The 27,907-nt window shown below is 37.9% G+C and overlaps 1 protein-coding gene across 6 annotated transcripts in view; it reads right to left on the reverse strand.

Moving 5' to 3' along the window:
• MYO9B (myosin IXB) overlaps positions 1–27,907 on the reverse strand; it is a 45,178-nt gene that overhangs the window by 16,541 nt on the left and 730 nt on the right. For 3 of the 6 annotated variants that reach the window (XM_082330890.1, XM_082330888.1, XM_082330893.1), the window contains exons 2-17: positions 22,032–22,141; positions 18,253–19,137; positions 10,166–10,260; positions 8,387–8,449; positions 8,162–8,261; positions 7,913–8,013; positions 7,563–7,692; positions 6,997–7,086; positions 6,641–6,757; positions 6,220–6,354; positions 4,051–4,172; positions 3,323–3,464; positions 2,852–3,047; positions 2,186–2,261; positions 1,637–1,726; positions 484–594 (exon numbers count right to left, since the gene is read on the reverse strand). In XM_082330890.1, the coding sequence (XP_082187016.1) occupies positions 484–594; positions 1,637–1,726; positions 2,186–2,261; positions 2,852–3,047; positions 3,323–3,464; positions 4,051–4,172; positions 6,220–6,354; positions 6,641–6,757; positions 6,997–7,086; positions 7,563–7,692; positions 7,913–8,013; positions 8,162–8,261; positions 8,387–8,449; positions 10,166–10,260; positions 18,253–19,080 (2,396 nt within the window). In that variant the 5' untranslated portion in view covers positions 19,081–19,137; positions 22,032–22,141. The remainder of the gene's footprint in view (positions 1–483; positions 595–1,636; positions 1,727–2,185; positions 2,262–2,851; positions 3,048–3,322; positions 3,465–4,050; positions 4,173–6,219; positions 6,355–6,640; positions 6,758–6,996; positions 7,087–7,562; positions 7,693–7,912; positions 8,014–8,161; positions 8,262–8,386; positions 8,450–10,165; positions 10,261–18,252; positions 19,138–22,031; positions 22,142–27,907) is intronic. The other 3 variants (XM_082330892.1, XM_082330891.1, XM_082330889.1) reach the window with 2 other exon arrangements.

Below are 27,907 nucleotides of genomic sequence, written 5' to 3' on the forward strand. Positions count from 1 at the left end.
TATTTCTAAGTGTGTTAACTCAGTGATGTAGGGCATGCTCCAACTCCATGCCACCCACTTTACATTTATTTATTATACAATGGACCACAGACTGATTTTCTTACACATGCATAGGTGTGCACATGTAAAGAGTCTTAACCCAGGAATATACATGCCATTGGCATCCTGAATTTCAGGAAACCATTAGTTATAACTTGTGAGAGATTTCATTGTCGAACGTTTTGAAACAGCAAGCTTGTACTATGTACTTGGGTTTTAAAGCAAGTTTACATGAAAAGTAGGTTTAGCTTTCAGCTAACGCAATGAAGGAACAAAGCATTCTCTATAGCCTTTATATTTTTAGAAGGAATTATTTTGTTCTTAATTGTCTTTTTAGTTTTTTTGCAGAAGACAAACTTGGGACAAGTATATTTTCTATGGACTAGAATAACTGCTTGGTTATTGTTGCACTTTCAAAGCAATACCTAGAGCACCAGAACTCACATGAAGTGGGAGCGGTGTTGAAGTCGACTGAGTGACCGAAGCAGCTTACAGGGATCATCACCCTGCCATGGAAGTCCTTTTATACTTGCGATGATTTGTTCATGCATGTCTCTAAAATGATTCACAGCAAAACAAAGATGGCAAACAGAGACACACAGCCATGAGAGAGGGGAAAAAAGGAGTTAAAAACCCAAGAGATCCCATCACCAAGTGTGCTCCAAACAGTAGCAGGTCAATCCCAGACTACTTTTTCCTAAGCATGAATGATTCTGATGTCAAGTCAGCACTTTCTACTCTGTTAGTGCCCTAAAATTTAATTACCAGGGTCTCACACTAAACTTACTCTCTAATTCTACCTTTTTATGTAAATTCTTGAGCCATCAATTTAGAAAACAGAGGGAAATTTAGCGAAGTGTACTTCATGTGCAAGGAACCTTTTTGTTCAGCGAAGTAGCCTTTTCAGATAGATATAAGCTTCTTTATATCAAGCAGTAAATAATTTTATATATAGATCTGACTACTAAAATGAGGCTGCTTAAGCAGACTTACATCAGAAAAGTAAGTTAAAAACTAGCTATTACAGGAATAGTTGATGAAATTTTGTTTTTCATTTCCATGTCAAACTTATTCACTCGTTTAGCTTTTCAAAGTAAGCCTGGGATGGTCCCTAATTCGTGGCAGATTCCATTATTTTAAGCATGCACCGTGCTTGTGAAGTGTTGTGTCTTGGCACAGAACTTACCTTCTTTACTCTCCAGAGAGGCACAAACCAAAAAGAACAGAAGCGTAAGAATCACTTCTGACTGTTAGATGCTATCACCATTCTGAGCTGCTCACTGAGGCAGCAACATTATTACAGACAATTGCTTGCTTCCCCTGGTACCTCTGAACATTTTTGAATATCAAGATTTTGTTTTAAGATATCACAAGGAAACAGATATGTACGGCCAATCCTTTCACCCGAATTGTATCTTTAGTTCTAAGCTGCCACAAGTGACAGAGACTGTCCAGGATGAAGTAATTATGAAGCAGCACGAAGTCACTACTTTGTGTGTACTTCATGGCTTCACTTTTACACAGAGCATGCTCAGAAGGTCAGCCTGTCCAGGAATGTGCCTCCCTGGCCTTTAACTGCAGGCCTATTTCTACTTACTTCTTGTTTTCATAAAAAGAAATGATGTCTTCAAAAGCATTTATATCGAAATCCTCAGAACAATCAAATGAGAAATCAAGCATTGAGCAGCTGCAAAAGGAACATGTATAAAACCTAAATACTCCACAGAAAGGCAAATATGCCTATACAGAGCAACGTGTGGAGGCAGTTCCGTAGGACTTGCCCTGCCTCCTAATCATGTCATAAGGCTGAAAAAAACACGAGTGCTCCTACGAATCCTTCACTGACACAGACTGGCTGCAGAGGAACACACGATACAAGGCAACATATAGAAAGTACAGACAGAGAACTCAAAAATTCAGTGGTAAATGGAACTGAGGCTATATCACCAACATTTGGCAGTACTGGGTCTTACATAAAATAAGGTAGAGTATTGTTTTGATAGTATTAAAAAGGCCAAACAAAATAAGTTAGAAGAAATAAAACTTGCTATCCTCGTGGAAAGATCTAGGTGACATTTGATATATGAAAATGCAACTCAGCAATTCAGGTCTTTTCCCTGATGAGGGTTAAGTAAGTGTTTCTCACCGATAAACTTTTTCTACTGGTGTATTTGATCTCTGGAGTTCTCCAAGGGGAACTCTGGGTCCGTGACGTACCACTCCTGTTATGAAATAATCAACAAGTCGAATTTTGACAAAGAGATGAGCATAGCAGGCAAAAAAACCCCCCAAAACCTACCAACCGTAACAAGCAAAATATCTATCCAAGGGCCTGGAACTTTTATCAGGTACTTTAGCTATCAAGCTAGATGACTTTGTTTCTCAAACTCCCTACTACTAGGAGGTAAATTGCAGCTGCTCAGAAAAGCTTTTCAAAATTAGTATTTAATCCTGATTACTCATTTGAAGCTTCAGGGAGGTCTGAGAAGATCAAAACTGGTGATAAGACAAGCATGCATACTAGAACTAGTAATATCTTCCCCAAGTTTTACAAATAGGACTTCAAATTTGACACAGCCTGCTAGAAATGGTGCACTTATTGGAGGAGGAAGTCTGAATGAGCTCAAATAAAACAGTGACAATCTCTTTGGTGTGTGAAAGTTAAGGCATTTTCACAAGTCAGTTTTGTCCTTAGTACCAAACCAAGATCGCATCTGCATGATAAGGTTTTGCCGTCAACTGGTTCTGTCAAAAAGCACTAACCAATTGCACGTATTTGAAAGCATTTCCAGGGCGTTTTTTCACACCATACCTGCAGTCTTCTGAGCTCTCTGGCGTCCAGCTTCTGCAAAGACAGCCATTGCTCGAATAGCTGCCCGCAGAACTGCCCAACGGAACACAGCTACGGGGTCCATTCCTATCAGCTCCCGAACGTAAGCACTGTCACTGCTTCGTAGTAAAGCAACGATATCTGGTCTCATGTAATCCATATTTTTCTCTCTGAAATCCTGCAAAACAGGCACATTGAACCATAAGCTCTCAGGAAAGCTGTGTTTTGACCCAAGATATTAATCACTATCCAGAATAATTCATTATTCTAAATAATTCTCACTATAGTGAGTGTTATCCTCCAGTCTACAACCACCAAAAAAAAAAAAAAAAATCTAAAGTACGTCTGAGGACACATTTGATCCAGCCCATTCCCAGGAAATTTCTACACCCTGACAAAAACTATCAGAAAGGCAAGGAATTTTTTTTTGTGGCCATCAGATCTATCACCTACTTTTATCTGGTATTTCACTTTCCCAGCAAAATGTCGAATAATAAAAGCAGGCTCCATCACTGGGGTTCCAACAAAAAACTTGTTCTCCTCATGCTGCTGTTTGAATTTTGCAAGTAGAGTTTGGTTGGTGGCATGTGGAAAACTAGGAATACAAAACAAAAGAGGTCAGCTATTTTTCAAATATAGGTGCAAGGAACGGACTGAGGAACGCCTATTGATCCTTGAGAGAAGTATTTTAATGTCCAAGGTCTTTACACTTTGAGACTTACACACCTGCTTTGAATCTTAGAGGTGGGCTTAATTTCTGGACAAAACCCAAACAGCTCCACACATAGCAGAATATTCTGAGGTTTCAAGTGTACGACAACGCTTCCTCCCACTTCACCAGTCAAGTTTAGTTAGCGCCACATTAATTACCACATTTGCTACTTAATGCTCAAAGACTTACGTACATGCATTTTACTTTAATTGTAATTCCATGGTGAAACGCGAAAGTGAAAGTTTCTAAGTTTCCTTAAGCCAAAGGTCAATTTTAGCATCAATTTATATCACCACAATATTGGAATCATTAGAAGCAAACTAGAGTGTAGGTCGTAGTCATAAGACGATCCTCTGCTTCCCACAGCATCCCTCTCCTTTTTAAAGTGCTTTATTTCTGTTCCCTTCCACAGTCCCTCCCCCCTCCCTGCTACACTTTTTTTTTTTTTCAGAAGACATTTGTTGCTTACTTGCTTTCTTCATCCAGAAGATAGAAGAGGCCAGTGGGCTTCTTGCTGATTAAGTGAATGCAGGCCACATTATCAGTATAGTCAATGTTGTGCCAAGTGATCCCTTCACTCTTGTATTCCTCCTGTGTAGCTCAAGAAAATTCCCTCATCAGTACAGTGCCCTGACCTTTAATGTCCTGTGGCCTAAGTGCTTAAAAGACATCCTTGAACAGCTATGGCAAGTTGACTTTGTTAGTTCAGGCAGCAGAAACAAAACGAAGGAAAATTTATAAATAAGAACAGAACAGCAGGCATATTAGGTCAGATCAAAGGTCCACCTAGGCAAGTCACTCAACAGCGGATGCTTGGGGTAAAACTATTTAAAAACCAAAACAGTGAAAAGAACGTTTTGCTATGCCTTCCCAGCGATCGGCAGTCTACAAACCTGGAGTTAGACACTACATCTACACCATTACATTAAAAGCCTACATAGACATATATTGGAAGAATTTAAGTCTATTTTTCTCTTCCACAGTTCTTGTATTATGAGAAATGACAAATATTTAATATCAAGTTCCAGAATTTCCAAATTGCACCGTCAGATGAAATAACAGAAGTTTCAAAACAGGCAGTTAAGCCCTACACAACATCAACACCAGAACTTCCCTAAGGAAGCAATGTATATTGCTTAGGGTCAGAAAATTTGGAGCTCTCTCTGACAAAAGAATACGAAGCTCTTCCGCTGAAATGACAATGCATCAAATGCTTGACAGGACAAGCTTCCCATTAAGATATGGAACCAAAATATCAGTTTTTCTAATGCTGTAAATGTCCACAGTAAAAGCTAACAATAAGGTACTAACGTAAAAAAAGATATCCCACAGGAAATTAAGTAAATAAGTCTTATGATTAAAAAAAGACAAAGAGCACCTCTCACTGTTCTATACGATGATGATTTTAAGAAATAGATTATTTTTAAGTAGGTAGAATGCAGTCTGCCTAATGACAGACTGCCCAGTGTGCAGGCCACATTACAGAACTGAAATGCCATTTTCCACAGACAAAAAAGCCTTTCTTTAAAAAGATATAGAGATCCCCCCTGAGGGCCCTCACACTGCAAGAGATACAGGAAATGGGTCATTCAAGGATTAAGCTTATTTGGAAAAATGGCATTAGAAAAAAGAAAACAATGTAACTATTTACTCTAGTCAGCCTGGATAGCCACTTCTGTCATAAGTTACAAAACAGGGACCTCAACATTATGTTTACATATGAAGTTTGTATGTTTGGTCATTTTCTTCTCTTTAAAATGCTTGTTTAAAGTTATCTACATGTTGTTGACAAAATACCACAATCTACAGAATGACTTCTTTCTTTCAGCAGAGCGACCCGAGAACAACATTTTAGCACAAACCAGAAAAAAAATCCAAGTTTAGAGCAAAAAAACCCCCAAATCTCAGTCTAGAAACAGGACTTGTTAGCTCGTGCAGCGCTCAAAGCACTCTAAGAAAATGATACCATCTGCGAACAAGTAAATGAACATATACCAGTAATACCAGGATTTCAGAACTACCGCCAATATCAACATACATCTGTATCCCCTAAATGCAGTCAGGTGGAAGAAGCAACAAAGACTGGTTATTAAATATTTACAAACTGACAAAAATAAGAGAAACTGTTTCCCAATTAAAAAAAAAAAAAAAAAAAGGCAAACACCTGAAACAAACACCTCATCTACTATTAAAAAAGAAAAACCAAAACAACCAACCAAAAAACCCCCCAAAACAAACCACCTACAACAACAAAAAAACCCCCACACCCGAAACAAACACCTCACCTACAGACTTTCAATCTCAAAGTTCACAGTTTCATCTGGCTTCTGTCTTGGGTTGCCTGAACGTCTTTTTTTGTTTCTTACAGTCAAGCAGAAACTTAATGCTAGCCCTCTGACGAAAGATCCCACTATCATTATTATGTGTACAGTACTAAATACAGCAAAGCTGCAACCATCAAACAAAACCATAATAAGCAATAATAAAACAAGAAATTCAAAAAATAAGGCTTTTAGAAATATATTCAAGCAATTATAAAAATTATGCCATGGGGTTTTGCAAAATAGCGGCTAAGTTTGCATAATATATAAGTACTTGATAAAAACAAGTTTTTGTTTCAGCAACTCTAATTTCTTACCTGTTCCAGTTTGAAAATATGCTGATTGAAATAATACTGAAGCTGCTCATTTGCATAATTTATACAGAACTGTTCAAAACTGTTGGTTTCAAAGTCTTCAAATCCAAAAATATCAAGTACACCAATGGACAAACACTAAAAGAAGATGTGGAAATCCAGTTAAGCAATCTGTCACACAGTGACTTAACCCACAACAGCTAACCATTACAAAAAGCACCTTAGCGTATGCTAATAGATTTTGAATATTTAACAGTTATGTCTATTGTGAAAACAGAGATGATTAAATATTACCAAGAAACTTATCATGGACTTCAGGAGAATCAAAATTTATCCCAGATATCTGAACATGTCATCTATAGCATTTGCTGATGGCTCTAAGTACACAACCGTCTGCAAAGACTTGGTTTTGTGAGAAACTTACTGTAACAGATTCCTCCATGTCCTTCTTATTAAGGAGAGCATGATTAATTCGCAGAACAATCCAATCAAACAGAGCACTATATAAGGACTTTGCCATTGAATCACGAGCTGTTATTGCCTGCAGATGAAACAACGTTCATAACTTTGTTTTAAAAAAGCATTTCTATTTCAGACCAGCGTCACTCAAAGGCTACAATCCCAGCAGAGACAAATAAAACCAAAATTTTCCTTTACTGCTAAGTTCTAATGCTCCAGACATCCCTCGCTAAATGTAAAGATGTACCTTATTAGCTTTTTTGTAGCCAGATAAGCAAGTTTAATTATTAAAAATAATTCTACTACTGTTGTTTTACTCACCTCATTGAGACTATATGGCAAAATAAGCTTATCATTAGCAGTCACAGTTTTTCTTTTTGTTAGCACTTCTACTAGAATTTCTCGTTTAACCTTCAAAACAAGCAAGAACAAGGGTTACTGTCACCCTCAAACTCCCCAATGAGTAATCTGATGGCAATAGTGCACATTACAATTTCCTCAGAGAAGCCCAAGCTCTTTGACAACAGCTACTTTTATCATTCACCAATAGCTTACAAGTTCTTCAACTTCTTTAAATTATTCCCAGCTTAGATACATTCAGATGTTTCCCTATGGTGGCAAAGAACACGTCTCCACTAAATTCATTCCTGCTCGGCTCTGTGATTACTGAGTAAACAAATGCTACTTCCATGCTATGGGCTATATTCCATACCTCATCCTAATAATTTCCCCAATTTTATCCATTTCCCCTGCCATAAGTGTTGTGGAAGTATCACAAACCAGATCTAGATATAGCAAACTGGGCAACAAGATACTCAAGTAAAATGCTGAGGCAGAGCATGACAAAAAGATCTATCAAACATTAGAGCTAAAGAGAAATACTCTACTTTCAAAAGCTGGGAAAGAATGTCCAAGACTTCAGGAGGTCCTACTTCCAACCCTTCATCACGACCTGTAGCTTTCTTCTTGTACGTGACGTTGCCCAAATAAAGAATAGCTGAAAGTACTGCAAAAATCCTAAGGAAGAAAAATGGAATTTTATAAGAATTTTTCTTAGGAGTTCATTATAACAGGTTAGCAGACTTAATTCTACTTCAAGAATTTGTCTGTAAGCCCTCAAATACTCAGCTCTTTGCTTCCTACTGGACTAAATGTGATCCCAACACATATGCGGCTTGTCGCAATTCATGAACATTAAGTAGCTATCAGTAACAGAAGCTTAAAGGAGTCTACTTACTGTTTTTTTGTTGCTGAAAGGAAGCCAACCATCTCCATGGCTTGTTTTAGTCTTTCAAAGTCATGTCGGAGATCTTCCCCATCTTCAATTTTCAAGTTATGCTGTGAAGAGAGATCCATAATTAAAGGCAAAGGACGAAGCCCAAACATCACAAGAAAACAAGTATAATCTGTTCTGCTTTCTTTCATCTGTAACACAACAGACAGACAACACTTATCAATGCATTGCTAAATCCCTGTCACAGATTACCTGATTGAGGTAGAAATAATCTTCAGGTTGCTTGAGGTGAAATTCTTTACGCTCTTCCTCATTGACTCCAAGTAGCAAATAATAAAAGACATGGTAGTTCCTACAAAGTCAATACATTTCTCTTTCATGAAAATATAATGATTTTTCTTTTATTCTATATACTTTAAATGCTCTTAAACTCTTGCATTGATTATGATTGTACAGTAAACTGTACTAATCTCTTACCTTTCATCTTTTTCTTGAGAAACGAGACGAGATTTTTCAAGCAGGTATTTTTCAACAACAGCCCTGAAAAGCCATAAAAAAAAGAAAAAAACATGAGGGCAAAAGAAAAGACCTCACAAAACATCAGACAGCAACTGCCAAGAGAGTTCTAATAATTAAATCTGCACTAGAATATACAAGAGAATAGCTTAGTCACTATTTCAAACCTAAACCAAGAAATTCAGTATGCACTATACTGTAATTGGAGCAAAGAGAAATACCCAAGAAACACCTATCTTTAGTGCTTGGTTATAGTAGACATAACTGGAAAAAGGCAGACGAAGCTAGAAAAGTGCTGATGAAAAATTGTCAGAAGAAACAAGATATGCAGAGTGCTAACAATCTGTTATCTACTCCAAGATTAACAGCTATCTGACAAGGAACGCAAACTACAAGACCCCAAAAATATACTGCAGAGCTGTCCGATTCTCAATCTAACAAATTTGCTGGATTTTTATAATGGTATACACATCAGCCTAAAATGGAATCCAGCCAGCCAGAAAACACCTTACAGTTTGACAAAGTAATCTCCTAAACAATAATCTAAACTCCTTGACATGGGATACAATGAATGAGGCCAAAGTTTGAGCAGCTTTTTCTCATGCTGAAGACAAAACAAATGTATTCAAACCGTACCAACCTCCCGAGCTAGTGTGACTTCAGCTGAAAAGATGCCAATTTGGTTCAGAATAACACTCAAAGCAAATGTGGTACAGAGATTCCAGTCATTTATGTTATTGCCATTTTTGTAAACTGCAAACATGAAAAAGACCCAACGGAAAGACACACTGGAGCACAAAAGTCAGTGATAGCTAGCGACACCCCGTAGGGCAGCAAGCTCCAGCTTCAGGCAGAATTCCATACCGATATTACGTATTATGGCACTGCACCTGAACTAGCACAGGTACATCTTGACATCATGGGTGACACACTGCTGCAAATTTTGCAGATACAAGCATTAAAAATTTAAGATGTATTTCACAAACCAAGATCTGAAAGAAATGGTTTCATGGCATGATGTTAGACAAGTAACTACACAAGTATTTGCACACCAATTACTAATATCACAGAAAATTTTTGGACAAAATTCTTGACTTGAAGCAAAAGTGCCCACTACTAAAGAAGAGCAAAGCATAATCTTTGATTAATATTGAGGGACTGGAGTAATATGGCATTATAGCATCTACTACGGGGTGAAAAATATAAATAGAATTCTAAGACTCAGCTGTGACTATCATATATTAAAAAAAAATGTAGGTATAGAATATTTCACATTTGACCTTCAGATAGACGCACACAATTTCAATTAAGTTAAGTAAAATCATAATTTTATAGTCGTCTTTATCTCTATAGCTGGTGTTTAAATTGTTTGTTTAAAATGGCTTCCTCAAATCTTTTTCATTCCTCTCCAACCCCTCTTAAAAATTCCAATCTTCTGTTTTTAATTGCAAAACGGAGAGGACAATAGGTGTTATTAAAAAAGCCTTTATTTAGCATGAAGGTAAAGATGCAGCAGCATTCAAATTCTTAGCCTGGTATGGTTGTACAGCAAGGTAAGAATATTATGCATCACCTGATTATTCCATAAAGCTCAGTTAAAGAGTATTGAAAACTCCACAGCAGCAAGCTATTCTCACACGAGAAGAGCCTCAGTCAGGCAGCATTTTCTGTACAACAGAGTCTTCACCAATTCCTAAGAGCACAGAGATCAAGCCCAGAAGAACCTCATACCGTACTTACCCTCGGACAATACCATTCTCTAAATAGTTGACTTGAATAAACTTTCCAAAACGACTGGAGTTATTGTTATGTGCTGTTTTTGCATTTCCAAATGCCTGTAATAAAGCAAAATGAGTTAATTTTTAACTAAACGAAATATGCCAACACATAGCTTTTCAAGCTCTTCTGTTCATTGTTCAGCCTCCTGTTAGCTTGCAGTATAAACTCGAAATACTATGGAAATGGCAGCATACAGACACCAAAAAGGCAGCTTAGGAAGCCTCCACTGTTCCTCACAGATCTATATACGTTTATTGTTTGCCCCATGCAATAATATTTGGGCGACTGAGGGAGGGGAATAATACATTTAGACATTTCCAAGAGTACAGGAAAGGTAATCACAGCTAGAGAGCGCAAATCAGCCTCCGTCACTAATAATTATGACCTTAGAGAGGATATTCATAGGAAGAAGACAGCACAATTACCATGAAATTGCCTCTCCCACAGAAAAGCCACAAACTCCATCCTGTTCCCTAACGTATTGCTCCCACTCAAAAATTTCACAATAAGCGCACAAGCAAAAAAACTTTGGTTGACAGAACAATGTCATACTCATTGGCCAGCTAACCCCGCTACACAACACCGAAAAATGTAGTTTCATTATGAGGTGTTAGGAAAGGGGAAAAACCAGGTACGCCACAAATCCTAATTGTGCATCTTTAATACTTCCGCCTGTATCACGAGCCCTCTGATAGGTGCTAGCACACACATAACACAAAATGTCCTCTGCATGAGCCACTCTTAAGAACTATAAAGGTAACTTCTTACATCTAAAAGTCCAGTAGGATTAGTTATTGGGAATGTCCTTAACTTTATCAACTCTTAACTATGCATTCTTAGGTTAAGAGAAACTTGTCATCCTTCTAGCATGCAGGGGGCAATCCAACATATAGAGAAGAAACCCTGTGTAAAATGCAATTCTTTGGAAAAATACACTGCTCAGTGTAGACTATCACCAGCAATTCCTGCCACAGATATTTCCTCTTAAAGCTCCAGGCAATTAAGGCCTCCATTAGGAAATCCTCCTCCCCTAATATAGAACATTCGCAGAATGATTTCACAAAAATGCCACCCTCTTCCTACACACACACACATCCGGAGAATGATGGACATGTGAATACTGTACACAACATAGAACTAAACTCTTTATCCATAAAACTGCCCAATTATGGTGTATATCCTAGGGGAGTACTGTTTTCATGACAGTCATATTGTCTGTATATTGAAACTCTTCCCTTCTCTTTTTTTTCTTGTTTTTTTTTCCAAACTATCTTAAGGGTTGCAGCTGCAGTGCAGTGTGACACCTGGATCACTAATTCCAAAACACATTCTCAAAGCTCTCTTACAAGTAGATTTCTACTGCCAGCTGCTTAGCGTTCAGAGAATCCGAGAAACTTCTTATAAACTGGGAGAATGTCCGTAGTTCTTCAGACAACCGTTATTTCTGACCTAAAGGAATAAGCTAAAGGAGCTCTTCTGGTGCAGGGTGAAAACCCACAGGGTGATTCTGCTGTAACTTCAGAAAAGTCAACGAGTTTCTAAAGAGAGAGGATTTGTGTCCAGCAGTGCTTACAGATGACCGAGGCTGAGTTCAGCCTTCTAATTTAGAGACCATGCTACATGCGTCATAATGCAAACAGCATCCCCACTCTGATTTTTCAAAGCAAGCATTGACCAGAGTCATCAATATCTTTTTGTAGCTACTATCCAACAAGTTATTGTCCAGATTTTTTTTTAGAGCCCACTTTGCATACACATGCGTATTAATGTATGCATAAAATCCACATCAACTCCTTACAGTTACCAAACACCACCAAACCAAAAGCGGAAGTGCAGTAACATCAGCACAGCAAATTGTCTGCCTCGTAAATCAAAAAAACCCTATTCCTCTCCCCCCGACAGTGGCTCTCTGAAGAACACCATCCAACTTCCCATTTGGTGTATTAAGAAATCTGTTGTAGTGAACTTTGCCAGGCTGCAGAATAGTGGACTTGCAAATTGATTCTGAAAAAACTTCTTTTTAGAAAGTTTTCTAACTTAAGCTACCAGTTAACTATCAGTTTACTACATAGAGTCAACAAACCAAAACACAGTATAGCTAAATTTGCCACATTATTTTTTAATAATAAATATTTTGGCATTATAGAGTTAAGAAATCCCATAACCCGGGCTTCCTGAAAAACTTTTCTTAGTGATTACTCATGTAAGCAATGAATACAGTTTAAAACTAAAGGCTCTTATGATCTCATGTGTCTGGTATTTAGTCAAAGCATACAGCAAATTCTTAAAAGCTGATCTAATATTATCAGGTTTTAGGAAAGTTTTCATGTACTGAATGGTTTTCTCATAAGAGCCTTTAACATCTACAACTTTTTAAAGAACATTCCAAGTTGCTTAACTTTTTGGGTGGGTATTTTTTTTTTTTTTTTTTTTAAACATTTCACTTTAAACCCTAATCACTGCTACCATATTCTTCAATACACTTTGACGAGTCAACTATATAAGAAGTGACATTCCTGCCTAAAATCAGAAAGGTCCAAAAATTTGAAATGTTAAATATTTTGGTATTTAGCAGTTAGATATCTTTAACCTACTGTAGCTTTATTCTAGAAAAAAAGGATTACAGATAAGAATTAAGCTCCCATATTACCTAGCCATTGCTCTGCATGGAAACATCTTTCACGATAATTCTAGCCAGGTACTCTATACATAGCTCAAGTTCAACCAAAATATCTCCCTGGTTTGTCTTTACAGAGAGCCAGCTACGCCTTTACAAAATAAATTCAGAAGGTGTGAGGGGACAAGAGACAATCTCAGCTAAAGAGAAATAATCACTTACATAACCAAACCCATTTACTGTTTTCCCTTGCGAGCCCATGAGGGGACAGACAAAAACGAAAAACTAAAGCTCAATCTCTCCAATGCAGAGCACTAGCTATACAAAAAGAGGGTGAATTAAAAATAGCAGACCAAGGCCAGCAGGAATCAGAGTTGGGATAGCCTATTCTGGGAGCCAGGAAGTCATCCAACCCATCCTCTTACCTTGGAATGCAAGAGACAAACTGGAGTCTGCTACTCAAACCTCCTACAACAGTGACAGCTTTAAAAGTATTCGGAAAAAAGCCAAATTCTCCTTTTATTTGCTGTAAAAAGAAAACCCCAAATCACACACATGCTCCTATCATCTACCTCAGGAGCACAACTAAAAATCTCACTGAATTCTTTCATAAGAATTGCCAAAATCTGAAAAACCTACCAGAGTTTCTATGTAAACCACTCTAATCCATGGCAGAACCACCACTGCACAGACCAATCTTTTAACGTGCCAAATGACATCGAAGACTCAAATTACACAGCCTGGAAGAGGAAATGACTGCTTCGGAGTTGAACTCAGTTTAGTAATAGTCTTCACAAACGTGCTGCAAAATATCCACTCATTAGCACAGAAGTTGTAGGGTCATTTTGCAACTCTGCCTGCTGTGTGATGTCCTGGGTAAGGCTCAGCAACCCACAGGATAAGACTGTATAAAGGACAAGGTGATTTTTCCCCAAGAGATCTCTGCAGCAAGGGGAAAGTATGCAACAACACATTTCTACAAAAAAAAATAGTAACATCCAACCAAATGGAAAAAGGAAGTTCCATTCCTCCTCTGATTATGATTCTTAAAACAAACACATGCAGATAATAGCCTCAAAACAACTACTTTCCCTTAAATAGAACAGACTACACCCACTAAATATATACGCAGACTTTTATGGTAAATACAAATGAAAACCAGAGCTGAAGCACCACACAGCTTAAGTCCATCTTATACCAAAACCACAAGCACAATGGGACTGTAATAAAGAAAACAGAGCTGACAGCAAATTGCTTTACTCTGTTTTCCATAGAATGGTAAAGCATAAAAGTTTACTTTCTACAATGAAATTTAACAAACTTTTTAATATGCTGAGTTCTAGAAAATCTCATCATCCCCCCCCCCCTTATTGTGCTGTCACTATTAATTCATATTTACAACTGTCTTTTTTAGAAGACCACTTAATGAATGCTTCCTGTTGGACTTTCCATTTTATTTGGGCCTTAATTCTTTTCAAAGAAAGGTTCAGTGCCATTAAGAAATCTTCAAGAACTTATCCAAATAGAAATAAGCAATGCTTTTCAAAATAATACGTGAGAAAGTTATGACAACCCCAGTATTTCCACCTGTCCTGCCGCTCCTCAGCTTCCCTTTCAGAGGGAAATGAACTTTCAGCACACTAAGAAAATAACTTTGCTAATAAACCGAAGATACTAAGGGTTACAATTTAACAACAGACAGCAAGCCAACAGGAGCTTTGCTCCAAGAAGAGGAAGCTCCAATTCCCTCTTACTATGTCCCCCGCCACACGTTCCCAGCCTCTCGCTCAATTTGCTGCCACTTTACCAAATTAATTGCCTTGAAGAATCTGATAAGTTAACTCTAGGTCTCGAAAATAAGTTCAGAGTCTTAGATTGCACGCTGTGCATTTTATATCTGAAACATGTGTTTTAAGACATTTTTCCCTGACGAAAGGAAAATACAAATTTCTTGGAAACTTCTTAAGTGCGTATGGAAAGGTTTAATTATCTTGTTCGAGACTCTATAAAATAGACAAAGGTTTCATTCACTATTCCCAATTTGACCCAAATAATAGTTCCCAAACGTAAATTCCTTCTTAGGACTTCAACTGTAAGTAAACTGAACTTAACAGTCGATACAAGAAGGCAAAACTCCAAGTCAGGGAACTATACTTTAATCACTAAATTTAGAAGAGAATGAAAAAGTCAGGAGTATCTTAAAACACAGCCTATCTTTATCTTCCTACCAGTTTTAAAGGAACTGCTCTTTACTATAGATGAACTTGGCAGTGGTAGGTTAACGGTTGGACTCGATGATCTTAAGGGTCTTTTCCAACCTTAACGATTCTATGATCTATGTTAGCCTGGAGAAACAATTAAAAAAAATAAAATCTGAGAGCAATTCCTATACAGCTAAGGCAACTGTAAGTCTCATGAACTGCTAAAAACCAGCCCAAAACACAGCTTTAGACTGTGCTGAAGCACCACCGTCCCATGGAAGCAGCCAGCCTTTCAGATTCTTTTTCTCTAGAAAGCTGCAAGCTGTACCAAACGTAATCAGAAGTGGTGCAAGTTACCTCTGCTTATTAGATCCCCAACAAGGAATCTTATGAACAGCTCAGACTGGTGCCAAGATTGAGCAAGAAGCAGCGGAGGATCAGAGGCTAACCCATGACCAGCTTTCCCTTCACTAGCGCATGTGACAGCAATTGTGCTAGTACCATATCTAATTTTTAACTACACTGTCTCAGTATCATGTATTTCATTTCTCAGATGTTTGAGAAGGTAATATCAAGCAACATTTAAGGTCAAATCTCCTTTCATGGTACAGCTATAACTCCATTCCTCAAAGTCTAGAAATTGGAGGCAAGGAGCTAACAATAGTTTATCTTCAAATTACTTACGCATTTGAACAGAGAATAGTTAGCCAACATGGAAACAGGATTCGCTAAGAAAGAGGTTTCCAAGATCACTAAGTATGCAACGATAAAATTATAAATCCATCTCTATAACACACGAACAGTGCTCACTGTGCTAGAAATGTTTAACTCTGAACTTTTACAAAAGGTCAACCTATAAACAGACACATTTTACTTGGGCGTCAGGAAAATAAGAGGTCACTAAAAAGGGGAAGTTCTGAGCCAAAATGCAACCAACTTGTACATCATAAAAGTCAGGGAAACAGACTTCAGTCAAGAGTACATTTTCATCTTTCATGAGGACTCAAAATACAATTTCAAAATTAAACAGAACATTCTCAAATAGTTTAGGCACACTACAAAACCATTCATGCAAAAAATCCCCTGAAACATCCATTTAAGAAAAATTCCCTTTTACCACTTCAGTTCCCTTAAGTAAAAACCCAAATGAGTCACCACAGTTGGATTTAGAAGTGACCAACTCTGACAGAAGAGTTGGTCGTCAGTTTAACTTCCACAAAACAAAGTAAGCTTTCCGGGCATTCCTCTCCGAGACCAAGATTTGACTTTTTTTTTTTTTTAAATTATGCTTAGTGACTGGAATTGCACAAGAACATCCATATTGGGAAACATGGAAGCTTCACTGTCCACCGAATCCGCTCTGCGGTATCCAAAGTAGGACAGTTTGATTTTACTTCTCTATGTTCTAAACCTACCGTAGCATCACTTTTTGATGTGCATGAAGTTATGTGAACAGAGAAGTGTATTTCCACCCCCTTAAATAGAGTTGTTCCAAAATCACAGGTACCCCATGCCTGGACAAATCTCAGGCTCTGCAAGTTTCAAAAAGGTTTCTTTCTCCTTAATTCCAAGTCAATTAATAATGCTTTTAGTACAAAAATGTATATTCAATTCTGAAAGACATTTTAGGATGCAGATGTTCCTACATTTTTTTATATTTAGTTGTCATAAACCCCGTTATCTTTTGCAATATGTGGGAGGACAAGTTTATACCGAATCAATTTGCAACCGACAAACACCCTCATAGAAGTAGAGCGAGAAATTTCTCTGAGAATTTCAGAAAAGAGCCTCACATTTTTGACAATATCTACTCCAACAGTCATGTTAGAATCCATTTGGTAAGTTTGCAGGCTAAGCTTTCAATTGATCATCATATTTCTAGCTAGCAAGACTATCTTCTCATGACATGCATCACTACAGGCTCAGCGGAAGCCTGAAGAAGTTGCAGTACTTATGACAACCAATCTTACTGTAGAAAATCACAAATGTCTCTTCATGAACATTCCCGGACATACACAACATTCACCTGTAATTCCAGCAAAGTCATTCATTTTAATTTTTAATCTAGGGATATGTCCATTTCCCATTCAACGGACAAACCACAACACAAGATTTTACATCTCTACCTTGTTTGACACAGCTGTATCACATCTGGCAGACTACGGCCTGAAACAGTTAATTTTATCAAAGGCAGAAAGATCAGCTGATCAAACAGTGCTTTCCACAGTGACCCCTTCCTGTTTTCTGTTTAGAACTGCAAACTTGAACTCCAGCAACCAACAAACCTCAAACAATTGTACTTCTTCTTTCAAGCAGCAGAAAGCAAGGCAAAAAAGAACTTGCATATATTCCTCATTCTTCACAGAAAACCTTTCAAATCACACTTGTAAGTGTAACACATTTTAAAGTTTAACTTCATTGCTTTTTCACATTTTATCTAAAAGCTTAAAAAAAAAGTGTTGTTACATTTGAGAATATTAAAGCCTCAAAACTACAGTGGCTGCATTCAATCTCCTTGTTGCGGAAGATTTTATTATGGGGGACCATTACATCCATCCAAGCTTTCAGAGTTTTTCCTTTCAGATGAGAGAGTAAAAGGGAGAGGTTAAAATCTAAAAGATCAGTTTAAGTTCATCCCGCCATCATCTAATGCAAGGCAAGCTGTACCCCCTCCTTCTCACGTGTTTAGTTTTGCTTTCTGTTGGAAATGCTGTAATAAGTAAAAGCCAAAACCGACTCACACTTTCTTCCCAACTAACAATGTTGCTCTCTTCAAAACAAACGATTGTAGAAAGGAAATAACTCCCTCAAAAACTGAGTTCATAAAAATGTTGCAGGACATGCTTACACACAGAAAGGCATGATTACACTGAGTGGTTAATGTTTCAGTGGAACAATCTTTTTATGAAAACATTTACTTACAATTTGATTCAAATGTTATCAAAACTTTAAGATGGAAAACACAGGTAACCTCTGTCCCAGAATATTAGTGTTTAGTGGTGGAAAGTTAAGTCAAATATAAATTAAAAGCAACAGGAAGTCAACTGAATGGAAGGATGAATTAAGGAAAATCAATTAGAAGCAGCCGAGCAACACAGCCAAACACTAATGCAGCCCCGTGATATTTAAAGTGCAAACCAAGTAGGTGACTCAAAAGTAGCATTCAGCAGCAGTTACTTGAAGTTTTCAAGAAATAATTTTCACAGAAGGCAATTTTAGCATAAATTTACCTCCAGAACTGGTCCAGCTCCTAGAATAGTTCTCTCCACACCACTTGCGTACCCTTTCTGGCTCAGTGCCGTGAGGCAGTGAATTAAGAAGTTTGTGCTTTGAGTTTTCCCAGACCCACTTTCACCTGATATAACTATGCACTGATTAACATGTTTTTTAAGCATTGTGTGATAAGCCACATCAGCAATGGCGAAAATATGAGGCTCCAGCTTCCCAAGGTGATGATTCTCATACATCTTGACATATTTAGGATTATAAATGGGCAAGAACTTGAAGGGGTTAATTGCAATCAGAATACTTCCTGCGTAAGTATAAATTTTGTGTTTTAGAAAGCGGCGTTTGAGATTCTCTAGGAGCGTTGTCTCCGTTAAGTTGGGGAGATTGCACAAGTCATCAAAGTCCTCCTGATACCACGGAAGAAAACCCCTTTCAACCAATCGCCGAGCATCTGTCTCCTTGGAAAGCAATTGCATCTGGACATATTTGATGGTCCCATCAGTGTTCCTTTCTTGCAAAAGAAAGTAGTACCCATCCTTTTGCGGATGCTCATCCTGAGCACGACGAGGCCAAAGTAAAACCCTATGAACAGGAGAATCATTTATATCAAGTACCCATTCTTCACCACCCGATTCTTTCACTTCCACGAGCACGTAATGTTTCGAGACATCCAAGTTTAAGATATTAATCACATCCTTGATGACATCTGAAGACGTGCTGTCCTTGGTTGCTGTCACTTTGCAGCAGGGAGCACTTTCTGTTGAGAGCTGGGGGTAAATATGAAGATTATAGGCCTGGCAAATTGCACTGTCAGCATCTTTTAAACTCATTCTGTCCCCAAATGGGCTTCAGTCTTCCACCCCTGCTTAATATGCAGTGCCCATCGTCTAAAAAAAAAAAAAAAAGAAAAAGAAAAAAGGAAAAAGTCAGGTGTTAAAAAAATGTATACAAGAGGTATTAGGGCAAGCTATTATTTTCTGGAGGATGAGAATAAAGTTATTAAATAGTCAAAAAATTAATTAAAGAACAAATGCACTATTTATGCACATCAGTGATATTATTTCAAACAGTCTGCTTAGCCTATCCCATGGAGTGGATAGCTGCCAAAATATCTATTTTCTTTTCACTTTTCCTTCTCCCATGCCATGCCTTCCTCCCTGTTATGGCAGCACAAGCATTCATACAGCCACAAAGCAAACTGAATTTGGATAAATGTCCAAATTAAAACTTCCTTGTTTCCCCAGGTTAGTTTTAACCCAGATAATTTTCCTGACCTGGTTCACTCTATAGCTACACAAACATTTATTCATCCTCCCACATAAAACCTCCCTTAAAGCTGCACAAGCAGCTTGAGGTAGAAAGAGGGTTTGATCACTTCTTAAATCAGCAGTGACAGTTTAGATCAGCCATGAACTACGGCAGAAGGAGCAATGCATCGCTGTGAGGAGGAAGATGGTTCTGACACTGAGATCCACACATTTTTTTTGTTTCCCCCAGCTGACTTCTTTTCATGAAAGGTATAAGATAGGTACAGTATTTACCCCCACTCAACTTTAAGGAAACAGTGCCTATAGCTGACCAGTGCAAATACTGCTGTCAACTCCTTCTAACCCTGCACACCGTAGTGATTTCTTGAACATACATAATTTACCCAGACAACAGGCTGCTAATTTCACTTGAGTGAACCACATCCTTGCTACAGAAAGGTTTGAACATGCTTTTTATCTTCCATTTTAGGCAACAAAGTAAAATTAAGTCTTATTGCAACTACTTTTCAGTTCAGCTAACAAGATCCCAACTAAACCACTTCATTCACAAGCCTTTGTATCTATCACATCAACTCCTTCCTCACTGGGTTTCAGCAACCTCACGCGTGAGTCTCCAAAAATCATTCATTCTGATTGATTTTTCCTCCTTTCATCCCTAATGCAGGCCAGCAATCTAACTTCAACCTAACATCAACCTCACAGAAGTCAACCTCCACCTTACTGCCAAGTCTAAAAGCCTCTAGACATAGTAACATTCTGTGCCCTTGCTGGTGATTTTTCTCTCAACTGCAGTTCGGTACACTCAGATCACCAGGACTGGGTTTGCTTACATTGCTTTAGTTCAACAGTTTATTAGCTTATCTATGGGTAGTAAAAGGAGAAGGATAATGAAGTACCCCCTTTGTTTTAACAGTCTGTAAAACTTCATGTCCAGAATATCAGTTCAATTTTTGTTTCAAGAACAAAGTGTTCTAATTATACACTTACATGCTGAATATATTAAAACATGCTGAATACATTAAAAAAAAAAAGGCAGAGAAATGCCAATGAAGTTGCTTTCTGCCACTAAACAACTGCACAGGAACTTGCATAAGGCCACAGAGAGCAATCATTTCAAATTAAAATCAGTAGAGTTGGAAGCATTTAGCTTCCACTTCCACTGCAAGAAATGAATCACTTGACAGAAACATATGACATAGTTCTGCCTCATGAACAGCCACAGCGTAGAGAGCTGTGCTTTAAGGGAACTCTGAATAGTAAGCTTACAGAAGACATTGTTATGCAAGCCGGATCATTTTTAGTGGCTACTCACCAAAAGGAAGGCTGAGCAAGCCACGGACAGCAAGGCAAACCACAGCACATCTCTGGTTAAGCTGTATGTTCCCTCCGAGAAATGTTTATTTTACCCCACTAAATTTCACTCTTCATTCACTAAGAAGAGCTTATTGCAAGAACTTGGTCATACAGAAGGATGGAACAGTGAGCTCAAAGTCCCCTTCCACTTCCTGTAATTATCACTGACCAGGAGCTAATAAGTCTGAAGTACCTTTAAAGTATTTATGCAAGTGTAAAGCATTCTTAATCTATAGAAGCTCAAACACCTTAACATACAGTAGACTCTACAGTAGACTGCTGCTCATGGGGAAGAGGAATCTGGAGCAGACAGAAAAAAAAGAACAGCAGCGCCCATTTTCCTCTCGAGTTAGCCAGCCAGTTCAAGGGAGACAGTCTTGTGCAGACTTCCTTTTTTTTTTTCCCCAGCAACTAGTTTCAGACACACGGTCTGGTATGATAGAGGAAGTCCCCTCAGCAAGCATTTTTGCCAAAAAAGCACCCTAAGAAGTGTGGCACCAACTTTTTGGCCACACAGAAGAGCTGAATCTAGGTTCTGACCTCTGACTTTACTGATAGACGTTTCCTAACCTCATCTCAGGTCAGCTACCAAGATATATCTGGTACATTGCTCAAGACTCCCATATCACACTTTCCAAAGATGAAACTGGAACACAGATGGCCCTTCTTTAGCGGTGAAAAACCCAGGCCAATTGCAGCAAGCAGCAATGCGATAGCTGGTAGTGTCTGCTCAGATGTGTATGACTGAAAAACTAGAAAGAGAAAGACCTCTCATCCTGAAGACAACAGATTTCTGACAAAGCAACGTGCAGGCGTCAACCTTAATGTATTTATGCTACATACAGATTTCTAAATTATGCAGTCATCATACAACTTGATGGAAGTTCAAGCAGGCATCCATCACTCTATAGGAATGATTTGGAAGATAATCTACAGTAGAAAGAACTTGCTGAAACATGATTTCAACACACAGTCACACCAGCAATGAACAGAAAGACAGTCAGCATAACACTGCCCCACTTTAATCAGATACGAAATCCAGACACTACTTGCTTGCTTTCAACAGCATTGAGCTTTAAGACTGCTCTTTCACTCAGCAACTTAAAACAGATACGCTACTTGGATACAAATATACACTGAACAGATTAGAAGTTGGTTACCTAATGAGTCCCAGTATTCAACTAAGGACAGGGTATCATCAAGCAACCGGAGGATTAGATTCTAGTGAAGTTGGATTCCTGGCATCAAAGTAAACATTTTCATGATGGTTCTAAAAGAAAGAAGAGAGTTACTGATAAAGAATGTATCACAGAGAGATTGAGAAGGCAGCAAGCAATCAAAAAGCTAGATCAATTATATAGTTCAATAGTATAGGAGCAAGAAAACAAATGCTAAACAAATTTCAGCTCAGTTCAAATTTATCCAAGAAACAATCCATACCAGAGGGATGGAATGGGAGCTATCTTGAAACAGGCCTGAAAACCATAGCGGGTAATCATTAAACATGGCATTCTAATATAACACCACAAGCATCACAGCGAATGTAATTCCCAGATACACATCAAATTAATATTTAGTTAGGCAGCTGTATTGCCCTTGTACTCGGAAGGTACGTGACCAATACTACATCTAGAATATATCCAAAATTCAATTAAGAAGCTGAGACGAGAACAGCAACAACAACAACAAAATCTGTTAGAAAATACCCCCTTACAGCAAAATACTGCAGAAGCTTTGTCTATGAGAAACACACGGAGGAGACTGATATCAGTTTAAGTCCTTGCATGGGGAACTAGAGTTTGGGAACAATCACCAGGCTGGAGGACAAAGCTGTAACACAAGCCAGCAGCTGGAATTCAAAGCTAGACAAACTCAGGCTAGCAAAAGACACAAATGTCACCAGAAGGCTACCCTACGCTGCAAAAACTTAACTGACACTAATGATGAGGCCTGATTGTAAAGTTCTTTTTAGAAAATCAGCCAGTCCCCAGTTACAGATGTGCCTCAATTAGAAAAGTTAATTAGGTACCACCCTCTCATTTATGTCAAGAGTGGTCTGAACAGATGATTACAATGATTCCTTCTAATTTTATGATCTCTAATTACTGAGAAAATTTTTAAGCAATTGAAATATTTATGCAATGTGATTTGGCTGACCAAGGAAGTACAAGCCTGAATTCAGGTGCAGAGAATACTGGAAGAAAAAGGAGAAATACAAGAGTGGAAGGTAATAATGAAACCATGCTGGTCAGCATGCAAAACAGCAAACTCAGGAAAACAGCAGCCTAACCACCATCGTTGAGTTCTTTCTGTAGATGGAAATTCTGCAAAGTTAACTCAATTTCTTTCAAGACCTTTTCTTATAAGAAGCCCCTTTCCAATGCATGGGAAAAAACAAAGCTGTGTTAGAGAATTTAATAAGTGGGAGCCAGAAGCTGGCACTAAGTGCACATCAACTAATTTTAGACTTCACATTCAGACTCCTTCCTGTTTTCCTTAAAATGTTTTACTTTTCATAAGCCTTTTGTAGCACAAGTATACATCTTCACAGCACTTAAAATTTACTAAGGACAGTCATCAGCATCTACAAAACACAGCAAAGCATTATTTTTCACCATAGTCCTGTTTTACAGATGCAAACACAGAGTTAGGCAAGCTGGGCAAGACAAAAAAGTCAAAAAAGTTAGACATGCAAAGCTTTTGATTCTAACCTTTTATTCAAAACATTAGACTATATTAATTCTGTGGGCATGAGTGGGACAACAGCTGCATGGGATTAGTGTGTTAAAGGGTATAGTGATATACGATTTGCACCCTTGAGACAGTGGTGTCATTGTGCCAGTGTAACATGCACAATTTAATGGTACTTACTTCAAGTGGGATTGAAGAGAAGTGAATCTGAACTAGTGCTAGACAAATTTAAATATAAGGTACCAGTTACAGGCCACCTTTATTCAACATCCTAGAAGGATAATTCCAACAAGTCTAGAAAAATGGAAGCAAGTCTAACCGATCTAAAATCTCTTTTCAGGATTTCGTTACTTTCCCCTAGCCCATCCTAACAGCGTATTTGTTAATAGCACTAACATAACGAGCTTATAAGACACCAGTCTAATGCCATATTTATTTTTACATTACCTACAAATTAGTACCTTCATTTGCTTATAAAAAAATAAAACCCCACTGGGCTTACCAAACAATAATCTAAGTGAACATGGGGCTGTACTATTTAGTCTATCACTGGAGGACTGATTATACTTGCTACTTAAATCACTGAACCAGGCAACATTTCAGGTAACTACTTCAATACTTTGTAGAAGAAATGCAGTAGGCTACATAATTTATCATCAATCTGCAATTTTACTTTTTGCTCAGACAATGTTAATAGAAATAGAAACCCCAAAATTCCAATTCTATATAGTAATTTTGATGGTACTTTCTAAGTGTTTTCAAGTCTCCATTAAGGCAATTAATTTTTTAACATGCATTGAAGCCAACATTGTCCTCTTAATAATCTAGTAAAATTCTAGAAGAGAACTGCGCCCCAATCAGTGTATGGTATCTGTTTAGTTTAAATAAGGCCATAATTTGAAGCCACATATTTAGTCAATGAATCATAGTGAAGCTAAAAAGGGAAAGCTACCATTACAGCGAAATTGTTGAGGATGAACTTTAAAATATTCCAGTTCTTCACATTTTCATGTCCATTTCCAGTGCTGCATTCCTCAAACGGAAAGATTCAAGCTTCTCCCGTTGTTCATCAAGTAATTTTCACACAAAAGTAGAAACATATCACAAGTACTTGACCTCTAATATTCTTGAATACCAGAATCGCCAATGACCGTCCCCAAAAGAGACCCCTCTGGCTGATCAAATTGAAAACATTTAGCAATCTCAAATATACTCAGCTATTACTTATCCTTGATTTCCAAAGCAAGGAATTTCCAGCAAAATAAGCTACAGAGACACCCTGAAGTTTCCAAAATTAACTGTGCATTGCAGGTAAGGCAAAGGCCTCAACCCTTGTCGCACCTCACATCATAAGGACATACAGTTGCTGTTAGCTGAGCATAATTAATTTTAGTTTTTTCCAGTATTCCAGACATTTGTAGACTACCTGAAAATTGCTTAGCATTCTAGTAACACTTCAATATTTTTCTTGGTCTTAAAAAATTCTGCTGGACTAAACAACTTTAGATCCTTGCTTTTCTTTAACTAAAAGCTCTTGGCTTTTTCTACTCCAAAAGGAGCAGTTCTGAATGGAGCATGCAAATTTACAACACATTTGTTACTACTCTCTGTAATCAACCCTGCCAGAGAAGTTACTGCCACAGGCTGCCTGACAAAGGAGAAGCTGGACTGCAATGCAAGTAATGCAACGTAATACAGGAAAAAGCCACAGAAATTACCTTCATTACAGGCAGTTCCTTCTCAGTTACCTCCTCTCTACTCCCTACGGCCCTTGAGACCCTGATCCCAATCTACGCCCTCAAACCACCTAAGATGCAGACCTCTACTTCCTCTTAATGACTCAGATGCACAATTTAACCTCAAGACAAGGATACCTTATCAGGCTTGCAGTGACATTAAAGGTCTATAACATGTTATTACCTTACAAAAAGTCTAATGTCAGAGTTACAGATGTATGCTTGAGCATGATTCAGAGAAAAAAAATATGGCCCTGATGAGAAAACATGGAATGAAGGCAAAACAACCAAGAGTGTTAGAGGCAAAGAATGTAAGCCAAAAGAACCTTGGAGACTATTCTACCACCTTTAGTAATTTTGTTATTTTTATCCTGAGTAGCATTACGGTGGTCAACAAAGGAAGTAAAAATTTCACTGGGCTAATGCTGCATTTACACTGATAAGAAATTTTCTTAAGAAACTTTAGGTTGAACTTTTATGTGAATTAGAAAAAAAAAAAGGGGGGGGAGGGTTCATCAGCAGAGCATACACATGTCAAAAATACCTCTAAAAACACTTTTATTGTTAAACATTGTTGGCCTTTAAAGGAAGAGCACATTTTTCTAGGATCTGCATTGAGTTTCATTTGGTAATCAGATACCAACAACACAATAAAGCCTAGATAAAGCAACTCTACAAGCCACACTTAAGTCACTTGATACATCAAGAAAATATGATATACTAGAGGCAAAACCTCTGAATTTTCATTTTCTGAAATAAAGACACCCCCTAGTCCTTTCAGAAGGCAGATCACCTATTGAAATAGCCATCTATTGAAAAAAATACATCAGCAGCATCTCAGGCTTTACTTCTCCTTGATATTAGAATAAGTAGGTCTTGTTTCTTACAAGTGTGATTAATGAACACCTTCAGCCTTCAAATTTACAAAAAAAATACTGAGCCACAAACTTTTTGTTGAATCATATTTTTTTCACTCTTTTCCTTGACTGTCGAGATAGCTAGTACTGTTGCATCTTTTAGGAATTTTTCCTTTTTAAATGCTTAAGATATGCGAATCATGGTATTTGACCATCCAGCTAAGGAAAGGCCACGTTTAGCCTAAGTAATATTGAACTACGTGCATATGAGTCAAACAGTTATTCATACACAGGATTATTCAAGAGGTATAATGTTTGAATCATTATTTGTCAGAAAACTCAGTCTGTACAAAGCATTACTTTCTAGGTGAACCTCATTTAATTTTTTTCATCAGCTGCATTTACTCTTCCTAAATTACTCAGTTCTATAAGCATTTTGGGTTCCACAGAAAAACACAAACCTATGTGTCTTCCCACTCTGATTAGACTATCCATTTGCACAGACAGCTGCCCTGCCACTGCAGAAACTACAACATTCAACTACTGAAAAAGCTTTTTGTTGAGACAAATGTTCAAGCAGGGCCACAAAAAAAAAAGCAAACCCCAAATCCTAAACAACACAAATTGTACAGTTCTACAAAAACAGTTCTGTCACATTACTGCAGTAACTCCTGAGTTTTATGCTAATAAGTAAACACTCATGATTAAGGAAATGGCCTTAGATGCGTCATGCTGAAAAGCACAGACAACGTTACTGGACTTTAAATGTAGAGCAGGTAGAGAATTTCATTATTAGTTCAAAGACAAAAATAATCAAGATTAACTCTTTTTAGAAAAGAGCCACAATGAATCCTGAAGCTAATATGAACATGCATATGTATTAGAAATTCCCCATATTGCTTCCCCTACATTAAACAGATTTGATCCTGACAAGATACCAAGTTAAAGACACCAAAGACTTACTAACACTTCATGGGTGTGACACCAATATACTAAACCGGAATGCAGGGTTACCTCACACTGTTACTTCAGGGCAAGTACTTCAGCCACGTATTCCAGCTAACAGACCTGAAATCAGACAGCTTCTAATTACCCACGACAAACTCTTATTTGCAAACAGCTAGGTAGACAAACCAATACCAGTCCACCTCTAGGAGTAACATGGGAGGATGCTGATGACATCTTTGAAAGGCTAATTGCATTTGCCAGAAGCCTGAGATCATCTCTAGCCCTTCGCTACGCTGCCACCCATTTCCAGAAGGTGAAATCAAAGAATACTGAACTCATTTGCGTCCAAAGTACTTCTCACTTTTCACAAACAAGACTTGCAAATAAAGCTGGGTAAGAATTTTGACAAAATACTTATGGAGTAATAGAAAACAAGGCTGAAAATTATACTGGGAAGTCATCTTACATTAGGATCACGTATGCCTATACCAACTGTATGGTCACAATAGTAATGAATCAGGATAGTACTCTGTTACTTCTAGTCTACAAACATGTAACAAAAAGATGTTCCCAGTTTGCAAAAGTCTTACTTTCCAGAGACTGCAAAATCAAACTTACCAAAAAGACAGAGCGCTACCAAGCTACAAACGGCTAGAGGCATATATCAATCAGGCAATGATGGTCACCATGATAAAGAATGACCTCAACGCAGTAGCAGCACTAATATCGTCAAGAGTTGCCCAAAAATAAAACAAAGACACAAAAGAACCCAGCGAGTTTTAACGAATTTTTTGAAAGATGCCG

The sequence above is a fragment of the Platalea leucorodia genome, assembly GCF_965183815.1.
Source record: "Platalea leucorodia genome assembly, chromosome: 21".
NCBI lineage: Eukaryota > Metazoa > Chordata > Aves > Pelecaniformes > Threskiornithidae > Platalea > Platalea leucorodia.